At 44.4% G+C, this 14864-nt stretch overlaps 1 protein-coding gene across 7 annotated transcripts in view; it reads right to left on the bottom strand.

The window, feature by feature from the left end:
• The window catches only part of NR2C2 (nuclear receptor subfamily 2 group C member 2), a 102092-nt gene that overhangs the window by 31264 nt on the left and 55964 nt on the right, over positions 1-14864 (bottom strand). For all 7 annotated transcript variants that reach the window (XR_001882760.1, XR_001882759.1, XR_001882757.1 and 4 more), the window contains 2 exons: positions 5167-5367; positions 2698-2800 (listed from right to left, as the gene is read on the bottom strand). Coding sequence is in view for 2 of the 7 variants with exons in the window: in XM_017859199.1 (XP_017714688.1) it covers positions 2698-2800; positions 5167-5367 (304 nt within the window). In the remaining 5 variants the exon portion in view is untranslated. The remainder of the gene's footprint in view (positions 1-2697; positions 2801-5166; positions 5368-14864) is intronic.

Genomic DNA, 14864 nt, shown 5'->3' on the forward strand with positions numbered 1-14864 from the left:
TTTTTAAGACAAGAGTCTTGCTTTTGTCACCCAGGCTGGAGTGCAGTGGTGCGATCTTGGCTTACTGCAATCTCTGCCTCCCAGGTTCAAGTGGTTCTCCTGCCTGAGCCTCCCAAGCAGCTGGGATTACAGGAACCCACCACCATACCCAGCTAATTTTTGTATTTTTAGTAAAGACGGGGTTTCACCATGTTGGCCAGGCTAGTCTCGAACTCCTGACCTCAGGTGATCTGCCTGCCTTGGCTTCCCAAAGTGCTGGGATTACAGACGTGAGCCACCGCACCCTGTCAAAAAATATGTATCTTATAAAAATACAAAAATTAGTAGAGATGAGGTTTTGCCACGTCGGCCAGGCTAGTCTCGAACTCCTGGCCTCATGTGATCTGCCCACCTCAGCCTGCCAAAGTGCTGGATTATAGGCATGTGCCACCGCACCCAGTCTGATTACAGACATCCTACCTGGAGGTGATACCTCATGTAGTGTTGATTTGCATTTCCTTGCGGATTAGTGATGTTGAGCATTTTTTCATATAACCATTGGCCATTTGAATGTCTTCTTTTAAGAAATGTCTATTAAGGTATTTTGCCCATTTTAAAATTGAGTTACTTGTTTTTTTGCTGTTAAGTTCCTTATACGTTCTGGGTAGTAATCCCTTGTCAGGTGTACAGTTTGCATGGTATCGCCAACTTTTAATTATCAATGACATCAAAAAGTGCCCCTGGCCAGGCAAGGTGGCTCACGCCTGTAATCCTAGCACTTTGGGAGGCCGAGGCAGGCAGATCACAAGGTTAAGAGTTTGAGACCAGCCTGGCCAATATGGTGAAACCCAGTCTCTACTAAAAATACAAAATTTAGCCAGGCGTGCTGGCAGATGCCTATAGTCCCAGATACTCGGGAGGCTGAGGCAGGAGAATCACTTGAACCCGGGAGGCAGAGGTTGCAGTCAGCCGAGATCATACCACTGCACTCCAACCTGAGCGACAGAACAAGACTCCATCTCAAAAAAAAAAAGTGCCCCCTCCTTCAGTTTAGCTTTCTTATTCACAAAGTACTTTCACATACATTATGCCTCACTTGTTTCCAGCTGAGACTGACCATGGACATGCTCTTCTGATTCTGTCTTGTTTGTATAATCCAATTTCATAGCTACATTGCCAAGGAGAATACATTTCACAGGATTACCATTTATGGTGGCTACAGAGTTTCCCATTGTTCTAAGCTCTAGTATGCAAAACCATTTTCCAAGTGTGCATTTGGAACAACTCGGTCTTGTTCTTTTAAGAATAGTTGTGGTAAAGTGCCTTCTATAACATTGTTTTTCCTTTCTTTGCAATATATTTCCTTGAGTTCTCTATCTCTTTGAGTGACACTAATATCAGGAGACAATGGCACCAAGAGCCTGTGACTAGGCCTTTCCTTAAGCTCAGAAGAAGACTGACAAAAGGGGAAGTCGAGCAGATTCTATGGCCCTTTTGTTATGTTCATGCTTCATTCATTTGTTCAGAAGTTTGTAGAGTGCCTTTCCTTGCTGAGCAAGAAGACAGGAATACAAAGATAGATGGTAAGACATGGTTTCTGCTCTGACATTCTGATGGGGAAGATAGGCCTGTAGAGTGAATTATATGAGTAGGCAACAACTGATTAGAGAAATCTGTAGGAAAGGGCAATCAGAATCACAGGCAGCACCGTCTATCTGCCTACTGGGGTAGGTAAGGGCTTCAGAGAAGGGATAGGATGGATTGGGTTTACCAGGACAAAGGGTGGGAGCAGAGGCAGGCACCATTGGCAGATAAATGGTGTCACCAGCATGGAAGAGAAACTGGAGCTTCTGATCTTCTGTAGATGCTTGTCTGGGTCTGTCTTCCTAAGAGGCTTGGTCCAACCTCCTTTTTAAAAAACAAAACAAACAAACAAAAACCAGGACTACAGTGTCCAAAGTTCCTGTGAATTTTGTGACCACAGAAGAAAGTGGAACCAGGCAGCCATCACAGAACACAGGCCTGTGCCCTTGGCATCCCTGGTACTGTGTTCTTATAAAATACTTTTCCATTCCTTCCTGTCTGCCTCACTAACCTTCTATGGATCCCCAGTACAAGCAGGCCAGCACTTGAATTTTTGGGCCAGACATCTTCTTCAGTCTCACTTTACCCAATCGTAATCACAGAAGCCTATGAGCTCTCTCTCAAGGACACCGTGAGTATAGACCTTAAACTCTAGGCCCTGGCTCCACTTGCTGGAATGCCCTCCTCCTGCTCCAACGAATATGTACACAATCACCAAGGCTCCCAGGTGTTACTGCCTCTGTGGGGCCTTTCCTGACCCTGGGATTCTAGCTGGAATCACATGCCGCCTCCTGCTTCATTACAGCAGTTATTCATAGTGGGTTATAGTAAGGGGATGATAGAGACAGTTAACAGTTAGGATGAAGGGGGATTATACAAATTATACATCTTGTAAAATAGCCAAGTGCTGTGCAAATGCACACTTAACCAAGATCTACAAATCACAGAAATCGTTTCTTGACTTTTCCTTTTTATGTCTAATTATTCGACAAACTACCTTACTTATTTACATCATTATCCCAATAAGAAAAGTAGATAAAATGGTCTTTCTAAATTAACTACCACCCCACCTCACAACAGTTACTTCATGCTGTTGGCCCGTTATAAGTGCCAGCATAACCTGGAACTACATACCAGAGGCTTTGTCGCCACAGACCACACAGTACTCTACCACCTGGGGCCGCTGGACGTCCGTCTTCCCCAGTAAACGCTCCACAGAGGCAGAATCCGTGACAATCTGAGAGAAACCAGGAAATAAACAGGGGTGCCAATTAAAAACCAAATCACTGCTGGGCACGGTGGCTCACGTCTGTAATCCCAGCACTCTGGGAGGCCAAGGCGGGTGGATCACCTGAGGTCGGGAGTTTGAGACCAGTCTGGCTAACATGGTGAAACACCGTCTCTACTAAAAATATAAAATTAGTCAAATGTGGTGGCGGGCGCCTGTAATCCCCAGCTACTCTGGAGGCTGAGGCAGAAGAATTGCTTGAACCCGGGAGGCAGACATGGTAGTGAGCCGAGATCGCGCCACCGCACTCCAGCCTGGGTGACAGAGTGAGACCCCATCTCAAAAACAAACAAACAAACAGACAAAAACCCACATCACTAAGCAAAGTAATGTTTAACTATAAATTCTCAATGCTGGGTTTCTAAGCAGGAGAACTCTGGACAGAACTGAGAAAATTCCAAATGACAACTTAATCTGACACCTAGAATGGTTCTGCCACTCATCTGGACTGCTCATCAGCTGGGTGGTTTCCCAGGATCAGGTGCTGGTTTCCACTGATCTACTCTATCTGGCTACTACAACCACCCAAAATTGTGGCCCACGTGGGGAATCACACACAGATGCTTCCAAATGAAGATATTTAAGATTCTTCCCATAACAACTTGAATGTATGCAAAGAGGTGTATTGGCAGAGAAATAACCAAACTTTATTAATTAAATAACTAGGACTCTGACTGAGGCAGCCGGTGGTGAGATGAAGAGAACAAATGACCTTTGAAACCTGCTATCTTCCCCTAATTTGTGGTGATTTTCTAGGCGACAGCAATTCATCTGGGAGAATACTATAACTGATATCAATATGCGAAAGTGAAAAATAGCTGTTATTTTAAAATGTACTTGAACTTGAGCCAACAATAAGCCTTAAAATGATTTATACACGGTGGGAACACATACAGAAATCATTAAGTAGAATCACCTCTTGTGAAACATGCAACAAAATCAACAGCCATTCTTTCACAGACAAGGAGTACTCTAAAGGAGGAGGAATTCCTTTCTGATTTCAGATGATCGCAATGTACTCCGGGAAAGGAAGGATGAGACAGCATTTAGTAAGTGTGGCGTAAGGTGTCTAAAAGAACAGTTCTGAAAGCTGAACACGTTGGCATTCTGATCCCAGCTCAATCAGAAGACAAAAAAATTCTTCCCTTCCTTAAGTTTCTTCATAGTAGAACCTCCCCACCCAAAACAGAGATTCTAAGCAGCATGAATTCAATAGTCAAAAGGTGGAGGCAACCTACATGTCCACCAACAGGTGAAGAGAAAAATGTGGTCTATATACAGAGTAGAATATTACTCAGCCTTTAAAAGGAATAGAATTCTGACACATGCTACGACATGGATGGGGGAAATAAGCCAGTCACACAAAGGCTGATTTCACTTATATGAGGTACCTAGAGTAGTCAAATTCACGGAGACGGAAAGTAGAATGGTGGTCACCAGGGACTGGGCGAAGGGGAGAGGAGAGTTACTGTTTAATGAGTATAGAGTTTCAGCTTAGGAAGAGGAAAAGAGTTACACAGAGCTACACAGTGGTACAACAATGTAAATCTACTTAATGCCACTAAACTGTATACCTAAAGCTGATTACGATGGTAAGTTTTATATTATGTATATTTTATCAAAAATTAAAAAAAAAATTAAACACAACCCTGACGAAGCATGCTCTGTGCTCAGCCATCATGGGATACTGACCTTGAGTTTCTGTTCTCTAAGTGTTGGATTTGGAGATTCTATGCTTCCCATCCTCATGCTGAGCAACAACCCTGCTTTCCTTCAATGCCTGCTCTTTTCCTTGCTGTAGACTGTCCTCAACCCTATCCTGCCTTGAGAGAGTAGGAAGAACCAAGGCAGAGATAGAGACAAGAATTGAGGAGCCCAGAGCGAGTAGTACCCAGTGGCAAGTACAGACAGAATGAAAAGCTGGGACCACAGACCTGATGATCTGGACAAGTCAGTTCTCGCTTGGCTGTAGTCAGCCCTAGGTGGTACCTTTAAAATATCAACGGCTGATGCTTCATGGCCTTAGGTAAGAACAATTCTCCAGTAGCCTCAGGGCCGGCTTGCTCATGCCAGTCTCCTGTGGCCACTGACCTCCTTGTTCTACTTCCATCCTCTCTGAGTGTTATAGCTGTCTTCTGGGCCTTGCCACTGGTTTGCTGGTTTATTACTTTGGCCAAAGCAGCAACCTGCCATGTTTGCAGGTCCCCAAAGAACCTTCCAGGGATGGATTTGGCCTCGAAGGCAGACGTAAGAACAAGTCAGGAACAAGTTCAATAGCAGAAGTGCTGAAACAAATACCTGTCCAAAGGCCTTACCTGGATCCTGCCAGGAACAAGGTTGTCTGAGGTGGTAAATATGAGTTGCTTGGCGCTGGATGTCTCTGGGGAAGCCAGGATCACCTTCCCAGTTCCAGCTCCATCTGGGCTGGTCAGGATGAACTGCTGTTTAGGGGATCCGGAGGCGTCCACTGCGGTGACTATCTGGATCTTCTGTCCTGTCTGCTGGTCTGTGACAATCTATAAGACACAACATGGAGACCGCTCTCATGGAGTGTCACAAGACCCATGCATTTGCAGGTGGTGCTCAAAGTGGTGACCGCCAAACACCTTGAATTAATGCTGTCTAACACGTGGTTTCACCAGTCCACGGTGAATCGAGAAAAACAAAACACAATAATGAGTTTTTCAGAAACAAATTTTCATAAAGCTAATTTTAGTCTAGGACCATATCTTTCCTACTGTTTTTAGAAGTAAAATGCCCTTTCTTTTATGAAATGAAGGCAGTAATAAATGATAGGTTTAACTTTTTGAAAAGTCCTTGTCCTCACCTATTAAGAAATGTAGGCAATCCTAACTCTTGAAATGCTGCTGATCCATGAAGTCCAACAACTTGGGAACGACTGCTTCAAAGATGGCCTCTTTCTAAAAGGTCCTGTAAATACTATTGCCTTAGGTTGAGAGAATACAGGGAGACCCTTGCTGACACACACTCAACTCACCACTAATTGACCACCCACCTCCTTCACTCCCACTTCTGGACTCTGAGGTCTTTAAGGATAGAGACTACATCTGATTCACTGCTATATCCCCAGGGCCAGCACAAGGCCTGGCACATAGAGAGAAGACAATAAAAAATCATAGGATGCACTGAAGGAAGTGGGCACTGACTCTGGAGAAATCTTGACCCTTATTCCTCTGGGAGTTCCCACTCTTCAGGAGCATCACTGTCAAGACTCCACTTCTTCACACAGTCCTTGTCTAACTGCATCAGTCAAAACAAAAACAGTTGCTATGACAAGAATGGACTCTCTTTTTTTGCTCGTGAAGTTCTTTGAAGTTGTTCTAACCCCTGTCCTGCCTCTCTCCTAGGCCAGATGTTCTTGGCTAGCAGCACTGCCACCTCTCCCTCCAGGCACCAGCAGACCCTTACTACAAAGAGGACTCTGGAGCTGCTGCTGCTGCTGCTGTGTTGGGTGAGGGGAAACATGCTATGTCTCTGGCTGGAACTCAGTTTCCTACAGCACAGTACATTTATGGGCAGGTCTAGCATCTCTACCACCTCTTGACAGACTTTTGAAATGGAACTCTGGCCGGACGCGGTGGCTCATCCCTGTAATCCCAACACTTTGGGAGGCCGAGGTGGGAGGATCACCTGAAGTCAAGAGTTCAAGACCAGCCTGGTCAACATGGTGAAGCCCCGTCTCTACTAAAAATACAAAAATTAGCTGGGCATGGTGGTGGGCGCCTGTAGTCCCAGCTATTTGGAAGGCTGAGACACGAGAATCGCTTGAACCCAGGAGGCAGAGTTTGCAGTGAGCCAAGATCGTGCCACTGCACTCCAGCCTGAGCGACCAAAGGGAAACTCCATCTCCAAAAAAAAAAAAGAAATGGAACTCCCAAGGTTGAGATAACAAACTCACACAGTCTAACACAACAGCTTTGCTAACTGCAATATGGAAAATAAGACAATGTTGGCTGGCTCAAAATAAAATGACATAGGCAAGAAAAGATTCAATCACTTAAATGTTTACTGAGCACCCACTATGAGTCAAGCACTGTTCTAGGTACTAGGAATAGGGACGTGAACAAAAAAAGGTCCCACTATCATGGAACTCAACTTCTAGTGGGGGAAACAGACCATGAACTCTGAACAAATAATATCAGTCAGTGTAAATGCCCTGGAGAAAACAAAAAGCAGAATAAACAGAAAAAGCATGACATTGGGAAGGAGACAGGGATGCAACTTTAGGAGGAGAGACATCTCTGAGTATGTGACACTGAGCGAAGATTTGAATCAAACATAAGAGGAAACTGCAAAAATGTGGCAAAGTATGCTTCAGGGCACAGCCAAGTGCAAGACCAGAGAGGACAGTAGAATAGGATGACAGATCCAAGAATGAATCCTCAGCTGATCATGACAAACCCCAGTATATCATCATTTCCAATTAAAGGGGCAAAGGATGTTTAAGGCTCAAGGAGAACAGATTTGGAGGGAATGAAAGGAAGAACCTTTCATCATTACAATCTGTGGCATGCCCAGAGTCCCCCAGAAACATAAAACATGAGACAGAAAACCTTGTGAAAAGAATTGTCTTTAAAAAAACCTTCCCGCCCAAGGCTCAACTGAGAGACTGCAGACACAGGCTGGTTGACACACACTTCTCTCAGCTGCCACAGAAGGGATTTCTTGCCTTAGATAAACAAGATGGCCTTTCGAAGCCCTTATAACCTTGAGCTCTGTGAATCAAATGTCTACATTTTTTTTTTTTTTGAGACAAGAGTCTCACTTTGTCACCCAGGCTGGAGTGCAGTGGCATGAGTATGGCTCACTGCAGTCTCAACCTCCTAGGCCCAAGCAATCCTTCTGCTTCAGCCTTCTGTGTAGCTGAGACCACAGGCGTGTGTCACCACACCCAGCTAATATTTTAGAAAATTTTTTTGTAGAGATGGAGTCTCATTTTGTTGCCCAGGCTGGCCTCAAATTCTTGGGCTCAAGTGATCCTGCTGCCTTGGCCTCCCAAAGTGCTAGGATTCAGGCATGAGCCACCAAGCCTGGTGCATGTCTATCAATTCTTATTTCCTTCCTAAACTGTTTTCCCTGTTAAGAAATGACATAGTTATGTGATTGACAGGGGTCTTCAATTACCAACTAAAACCAAGGCAACACTAGTAATTCCTTTGCCCTTTTATATTCAGAGATGACACATTCTGTACCAGAGCACACACAGATAACCAGCATGTCATTTCCTTGTATGCTCTTCTCCAGTCATTGTGGTTGAGGTATGGCAAGTATGAGGTCAGGGTATGGTGTTGGGAGGTAGAAGTTACTGGTTCCAGACAGGGACAGCAGCTCTTAGTGGCAGTATATAACATACTTCAAGGCTCAGAATTTTTTTTTTTTTTTTTTTTGAGACAGGGTCTTGCTCTGTTACCCATGTTGGAGTGCAGTGGCATGATCCTGGCTCACTGCAGCCTCGACCTCCTGGGCTCAAGCAATCCTCCTATCTCAGCCTCCAGAGTAGCTGGGACTACAGGTAAGCACCACCATGCCTGGCAATTTTTTTTTTTTTTTCTCTAGAGATGGGGATCTCACTATTTTGTCCAAGCTGGTCTTGAACATCTGGGCTCAAGTGATCCTCGTGCCTTCACCTCCCAAAAGCTGAGAACCAATGTACCTGGCTAGATTATTCTTTTCTTTTTTTCTCAAAGACTCGTGCTCATAAAAATTCAATGAATTACTTATAATTTGGGGATTTTTTTGTTTATCTTTACCCTCCTAAGACATTTGTATCCTCCATTTAGAGAGAACACCTCCATGAGAAAACTAAAAATGCAGGCAGAAAAAAAAAATCTTCCAAATACCCTATTGGAACACAAGGGTGACCACTAAGCAAGACCTTGTTAACAAACACAGATAGATTCCTATTTAATGACCTAGAGGAAACATCAAATTGCAAGGATATATCCAAGCTCATTAAAATTTAAGTCGGCTGTGGAGGAGAGGTATTGTGCATAGAACTTTACTCCCTGAAAAGATACATTCCAGCCAGAATTCCCAGTATCTATTAATGTGACCTTACTTGGAAGTAGGGCCTTTGCAAATGTAATTAGGATGAGGTAATACTGCATTAGGGTGGGCCCTAATTCAATGAATGGTGTGTCCTTATAAGAAGACCACGTGGCAATGGAGGCAGAGATTGGAGTGATGCAGCTGCAAGCAAGCAAGGAATGCCAAGGACTGCTGGCACCCACCAGAAGGTAGGAGGAGACAAGGAAGGACACTCTCCTAGAAGCTTACCCTGCTGACACCTTGATTTCAGACTTCTGGCCACCAGAAGGTTGGGAAAATAAATTTCTATTGTTTTAAGCCACCAAGTTTGTGGTAATTTATTTTGACAGCCCTGAGAAACTAATACAAGAGGCAAATTTTATTTAATTTCTTTATTTGGAACAAAAATTCTTAACTTTCTGTCTGTAAACTATAACAAATTGGGGGGAAGGGAGTAATGTAAGAAGATAAGGGCTATTTTCTGTGATTTTTAGGGCCCTCAATAGCCTACCTAGTCAGAGCTACTATAATGCTTGTTGTGAAAAGGTGAAGTTGTTTGAACATGATTGATATGTTAGTAAATAATTAGCATATAATGCAAATTTTGTGTTTATGCGTGGTTTCTTCCATGAATAACACTAGGTAAATAGGTTAACAGAAAACGACACTGAGCTGAAGTTATCCATGCAGGGATACTCAGTGCACATGGTATGAGTCACATTCAATCCATCTGGTGATTTCAGGTCATCTCATGTCCACCACTCAAGTAACTCATGAGACGCAATCCTCCCTACACCTACCTCCACAAAGAAACTACAGGACTTTTTCAAGGTAAAGTGCCGTATTTATTTATTTTTGAGATGGAATTTCGCTCTTGTTGCCCAGGCTGGAGTACAATGGCACGATCGATCTCAGCTCACGGTAACCTCCGCCTCCCAGGTTCAAGCGATTCTCCCGCCTCAGCCTCCAGAGAAGCTGGGATTACAGACACACGGTACCATGCCCAGCTAATTTTTTTGTATTTTTAGTAGAGATGGGGTTTTTCCATGTTGGTCAGGCTGGTCTCAAACTCCCGACCTCAGGTGATCCGTCCACCTCGGCCTCCCAAAGTGCTGGGATTACAGGCATGAGCCACCACGCCTGATCAAGTACCATATTTATTATAGTCACTATGTATTTAACGACTTGCAGGTTTTATTAGATTCACTATCTGTTTTTTAATATGTTGCTGACAAAGTTTTTGAGTATTGTGTCACTAATTTCATTTTTTTCCCATCAGTCCTGTGGTTTTCATTGCACAATTTGGCAAAGTGTGGGAATTTTCAGGAATGCATGTCACATTATAGCACAACTGACTTTACTAAGCTAAGGTCCTCTCTAGTTAAGGTCCTCTCTAGTTCTAATCCCAAAGGACCTTGAAACGATCTTATACACCACCATTCTCCCCCATGTTACCCACTCTCTTCCAGCCAGCTCAACATCTCTGTCGCAAAGAAGAGCCTGCCAATGAATGGGCTGCAGGCAAAAACCAGCCACTGGATAACTTTTGTTTGACTACCCCAATTTTTTTTTTTTTTAATTTTTTTCTTGAGACCAGGTCTTGCTCTGTCACCCAGGCTGGAGTGCAGTAGCATGATGTTGGCTCTTTACAACCTCCACCTCTTAGCCTCAAGTGATCCTCCCATCTCAGTCTCCCAAGTAACTGGGACTACAGACTCGTGCCACCACGCTTGGCTAATTTTTGTATTTTTTTTTTTTTTTTTTTTTGAGGCAGAGTCTCGCTCTGTCACCCGGACTGGAGTGCAGTGGCCGGATCTCAGCTCACTGTCAAGCTCCGCCTCCCGGGTTTGCGCCATTCTCCCGCCTCAGCCTCCCGAGTACTGGGACTACAGGCGCCCGCCACCTCGCCCGGCTAGTTTTTTTTTTTTTTTTTGTATTTTTAGTAGAGACGGGGTTTCACTGTGATTAGCCAGGATGGTCTCGATCTCTGACCTCCGGATCCGCCCGTCTCGGCCTCCCAAGTGCTGGGATTACAGGCTTGAGCCACCACGCCCCGGCAATTTTTGTATTTTTTGTAGAGATGACGTCTCATTATGTTGCCCAGGCTGGTCTTGAACTCCTGAGCTCAAGCGATCCACCTACATCAGCCTCCAAAGTGCTGGGATTACAGGTGTGAGCCACTGCACTCAGCCCCCTAAATATTTTTTAAAAAAACTTTGCTAACATCTAAAAATTGAGTATTTCCCATAATCAAAATCAAATTTGTAGTTCTCTTGACAAACTGGAAGCTCAGGTCATCCTAGGCTCAAGTTCTCCCCATGGTGCCAGGTGGCTGGAGATGTGTGTGGGTTGGCTACCCCTTTAGATGAGGTAGCCTCTCCAGTTCCTCCCTATCCTCACCTTGCCACCTCTTTCACTGTAAACACGGGAGACAGGGCTTGGTAGCTACAGACATGAATATGAATGCTTACTCTACTACTTTCCAGCTGTGTCAACTTGGAGCGTTACACAAGCCCTTGAGCTCCATTTATGTATCTATGAAAAAGGATGACTAGGAAAGTGAAACGATATGATGTGTGTGAAACTGCTTGGTACACTGCCCAGAACATGCCAGGACCTTGGTAAAGTATTTCTTCCCTCTAAGCTCTCACATACTCCTTTCCTCACTCAGTCTTGTCTTACCCCTTTCATCTTATCAAATCGCTCCTGATGAAAAAGTCAAGACTTTTTTTACCATGGCTTACTCATTCTTTCATTCATTCCTCAAATATTTACTGAGGGTCTCCTCTGTCAGACAGTGTGTTAGACAGTGGCATATGAAGATGGCTCCTGATCTCATGAAACTTTTAGTTCAGTCGAAGAGACTGGCAATACACAAGGAAACAAACCAGTCAGTAAACAATTTCAATTTATGGTACATGTTATGAGAGAAAAGACCAGGTTGGGGTAACCCTGAATAACAAAAGTACTTAACTTTAGAAAGAGAGGTCAGGGGGCTGGGTGTGGTGGCTCAATCCTGTAATCCCAGCACTCTGGGAGGCCAAGGCGGGCAGATCACGAAGTCAGGAGATCGAGACCATCCTGTCTAACACAGTGAAAACCCGTCTCTACTAAAAATACAAAAAATTAGCCAGGCGTGGTGGCAAGCACCTGTAGTCCCAGCTACTCGGGAGGCTGAGGCAGGAGAATGGCGTGAACCCGGGAGATGGAGGTTGCAGTGAGCCAAGATCACGCCACTACACTCCAGCCTGGGTGACACAGCGAGATTCCACCTCAAAAAAAAAAAAAAAAAAAAAAAACAAAACAGAGAGAGAGGTCAGGGAAAACCTCTGTGACAAGGTGACATTTAAGACAAGATTTGGGCTGGGTGGCACAGTAGCTAGTGCCTGTAATCCCAGTACTTTGGGAGGCCAAGGCGGGAGGATCACCTGAGGTCAGGAGTTCAAGACCAGCCTGGTCAACATGGTGAAACTCTGTCTCTATTAAAAATACAAGATTAGCTGGGCGTGGTGGCGCATGTCTGTAATCCCAGCTACTTGGGAGGCTAAGGCAGAAGAATCGCTTGAACCTGAGAGGCAGAAGTTGCAGTGAGCCAACACTGTGCCACTGTACTCCAGCCTGGGTGACAAGAGCGAAACGCCTTTATAAAAAAAAAAAAAAAGAAAGATTTAAGGCTGAGGAGACAGCAGCCAGATAAATGTTTAGCGTTCCAGCAAAGAGAAATGTTCTGGCATATGGAAAGCCCTGAGAGGAACAAACTCCTAGGAACTGCTCTCAGGCCCATGGACAACCAGCATGGCCCAGGAACCTAAAGAGGGAGGTGGGATGGCCCTGCTGCAAGTCTGGATTTCTTTCTGAGTACAATGAGAATCCCTTCAAGGGTTTGTCCCCCGACCCAAAACCAGCTCTTCAGATTTCCCATACTATTTATATATACATACCACCCGTCCACTCACATACCTACATATATACAATTTCCTATAACAAATATAGAATTTACATATAGAATAAAGTTTATAAGACAGATCATATATTAGAGCATACCAAAAGATAATAGCAAAGATTATTAACTAAAAATAAAAAGGGTAGAAGGAACCTGCTTTAAAAAAGGTTTGCAAAAAGGTAAATAAATCCTGACCTGTGTGAAAAGGTAAACAAATCTTTTACTTAAGTATAAATCTTAGCTCATATGAATAGTTCTGAATTATTATTTTAGTTTTTTGAGACAGGGTCTTGCTCTGTGGTCCAGGCTGGAGTGCAGTGGCATGATCACAGCTCACTGCAGCCTCAACCTCTGGGGCTCAAGCAACCCTCCCACCAAAGCTTCCCAAGTAGCTGGGACTACAGGAATGCATCACCACGTCTGGCTAATTTTTTAGTTTTTTTTGTAGAGATACAGTCTCACTTTGTTGCCCAGGCTGGTCTCGAACTCTTGGGCTCAAGAGATAAGCCTTCTTCAGCCTCCATAAGTGCTGGGATTACAAGTGTGAGCCACCATACCCAGCCTAAACGGAAGATATTAATCCAAATATATCAACAATCACTTTATGAATTGATCCACATTCACAATGAAAAGACAGAATGTCAGCTGGGTAAAAAAACAAGACTCTTATGAAATTATACAGGAAGTAGGAAAAAAATGGGAAAAAATCAAGACCCCAATACACACTGCCTACAGGAGACCCATTTTATATATAAAGACACAGACAGATGCAAAATAAAGTGATGGAGTAGCTGACAGTGGTGCACATCTGTAGTCCCAAATACTTGAGAGGCTGAGGCAGAAGGATAGCTTGGGCTCAGGAGTTTGAAGTTGTAGTGCCCTACAATCCTGTCTATGAATAGTAAATGCACTCCAGCCTGGGCAACAGAGCAAGACTCTCCTAAAAAAAAAAAAAAAGGCCGGGTGCGGTGGCTCATGCCTGTAATCCCAGGACTTTGGGAGGCTGAGGCGGGCAGATCACAAGGTCAGGAGATCGAGACCACGGTGAAACCACATCTCTACTAAAAATACAAAAAATTAGCCGGGCATGGTGGCGGGCGCCTGTAGTCCCAGCTACTCAGCAGGCTGAGACGGGAGAATGGTGTGAACCCGGGAGGCGGAGCTTGTAGTGAGCCGAGATCGTGCCACTGCACTCCAGCCTGGGCGACAGAGCCAGACTGAGCCAGACTCTGTCGCAAAAAAAAAAAAAAGTTGGCCAGGCATGGTGGCTCACACCTGTAGTCCCAGCACTTTGGGAGGCTGAGGCAGGCGGATTGCTTGAGCTCAGAAGTTTGAGACCTGCCTTGGCAACATGGTGAGATCCCATCTCTATTAAAAAAAAACAAAACAAAACAAATCGTGTGTGTGTGTGTGTGTGTGTGTGTGTGTGTGTGTGTGTGTGTGTATCCAGGCATGGTGGTATGCGCCTGCAGCCCCAACTACTTGGGAGGCGTAGATGAGAGGATGGCTTGAGCCTGTGAGGTAGAGGCTGCAGTGAGCTGTGTTCACGCCATTGCACTCCAGCCTGGGTGACAGAGCAAGACCCTGTCTCAAAAAAAAAAAAAAGTGTCCAAACATAGAGAAAGTTATACCATGCTAGCAACCAACACTAATAAAAAGAAAGCTGGAGTAACTACAGTAATTTCAGACAAAGCAGACTTCAGAACAAGGAAAATAAAGATAAAGGGAAGTGGTACATAATAAGAAAGGGGTGGCTGGGCATGGTGACTCAAGCCTGTAATCCCAGCACTTTGGGATTACAAAATACTCAGCTGAGGCAGGAGTATCACTTGAGGTCAGGAGTTCAAGACCAGCCTGGGCAATACAGCAAGACCCTGTCTCAAAAATAAATAAAAAGAAAGCAAGCAACCAAGAAAGCAAGCAAGAAAGCGGTTAATTCTCCAAAAGACATAACAATATAAAACACATATGCAACTAACAATAGAGCATCAAAGTGAGGCAAAAAAACTGATAAAATTGCAA

The sequence above is a fragment of the Rhinopithecus bieti genome, unplaced genomic scaffold, assembly GCF_001698545.2.
Source record: "Rhinopithecus bieti isolate Rb0 unplaced genomic scaffold, ASM169854v2 scaffold_49509, whole genome shotgun sequence".
Taxonomy (NCBI): domain Eukaryota; kingdom Metazoa; phylum Chordata; class Mammalia; order Primates; family Cercopithecidae; genus Rhinopithecus; species Rhinopithecus bieti.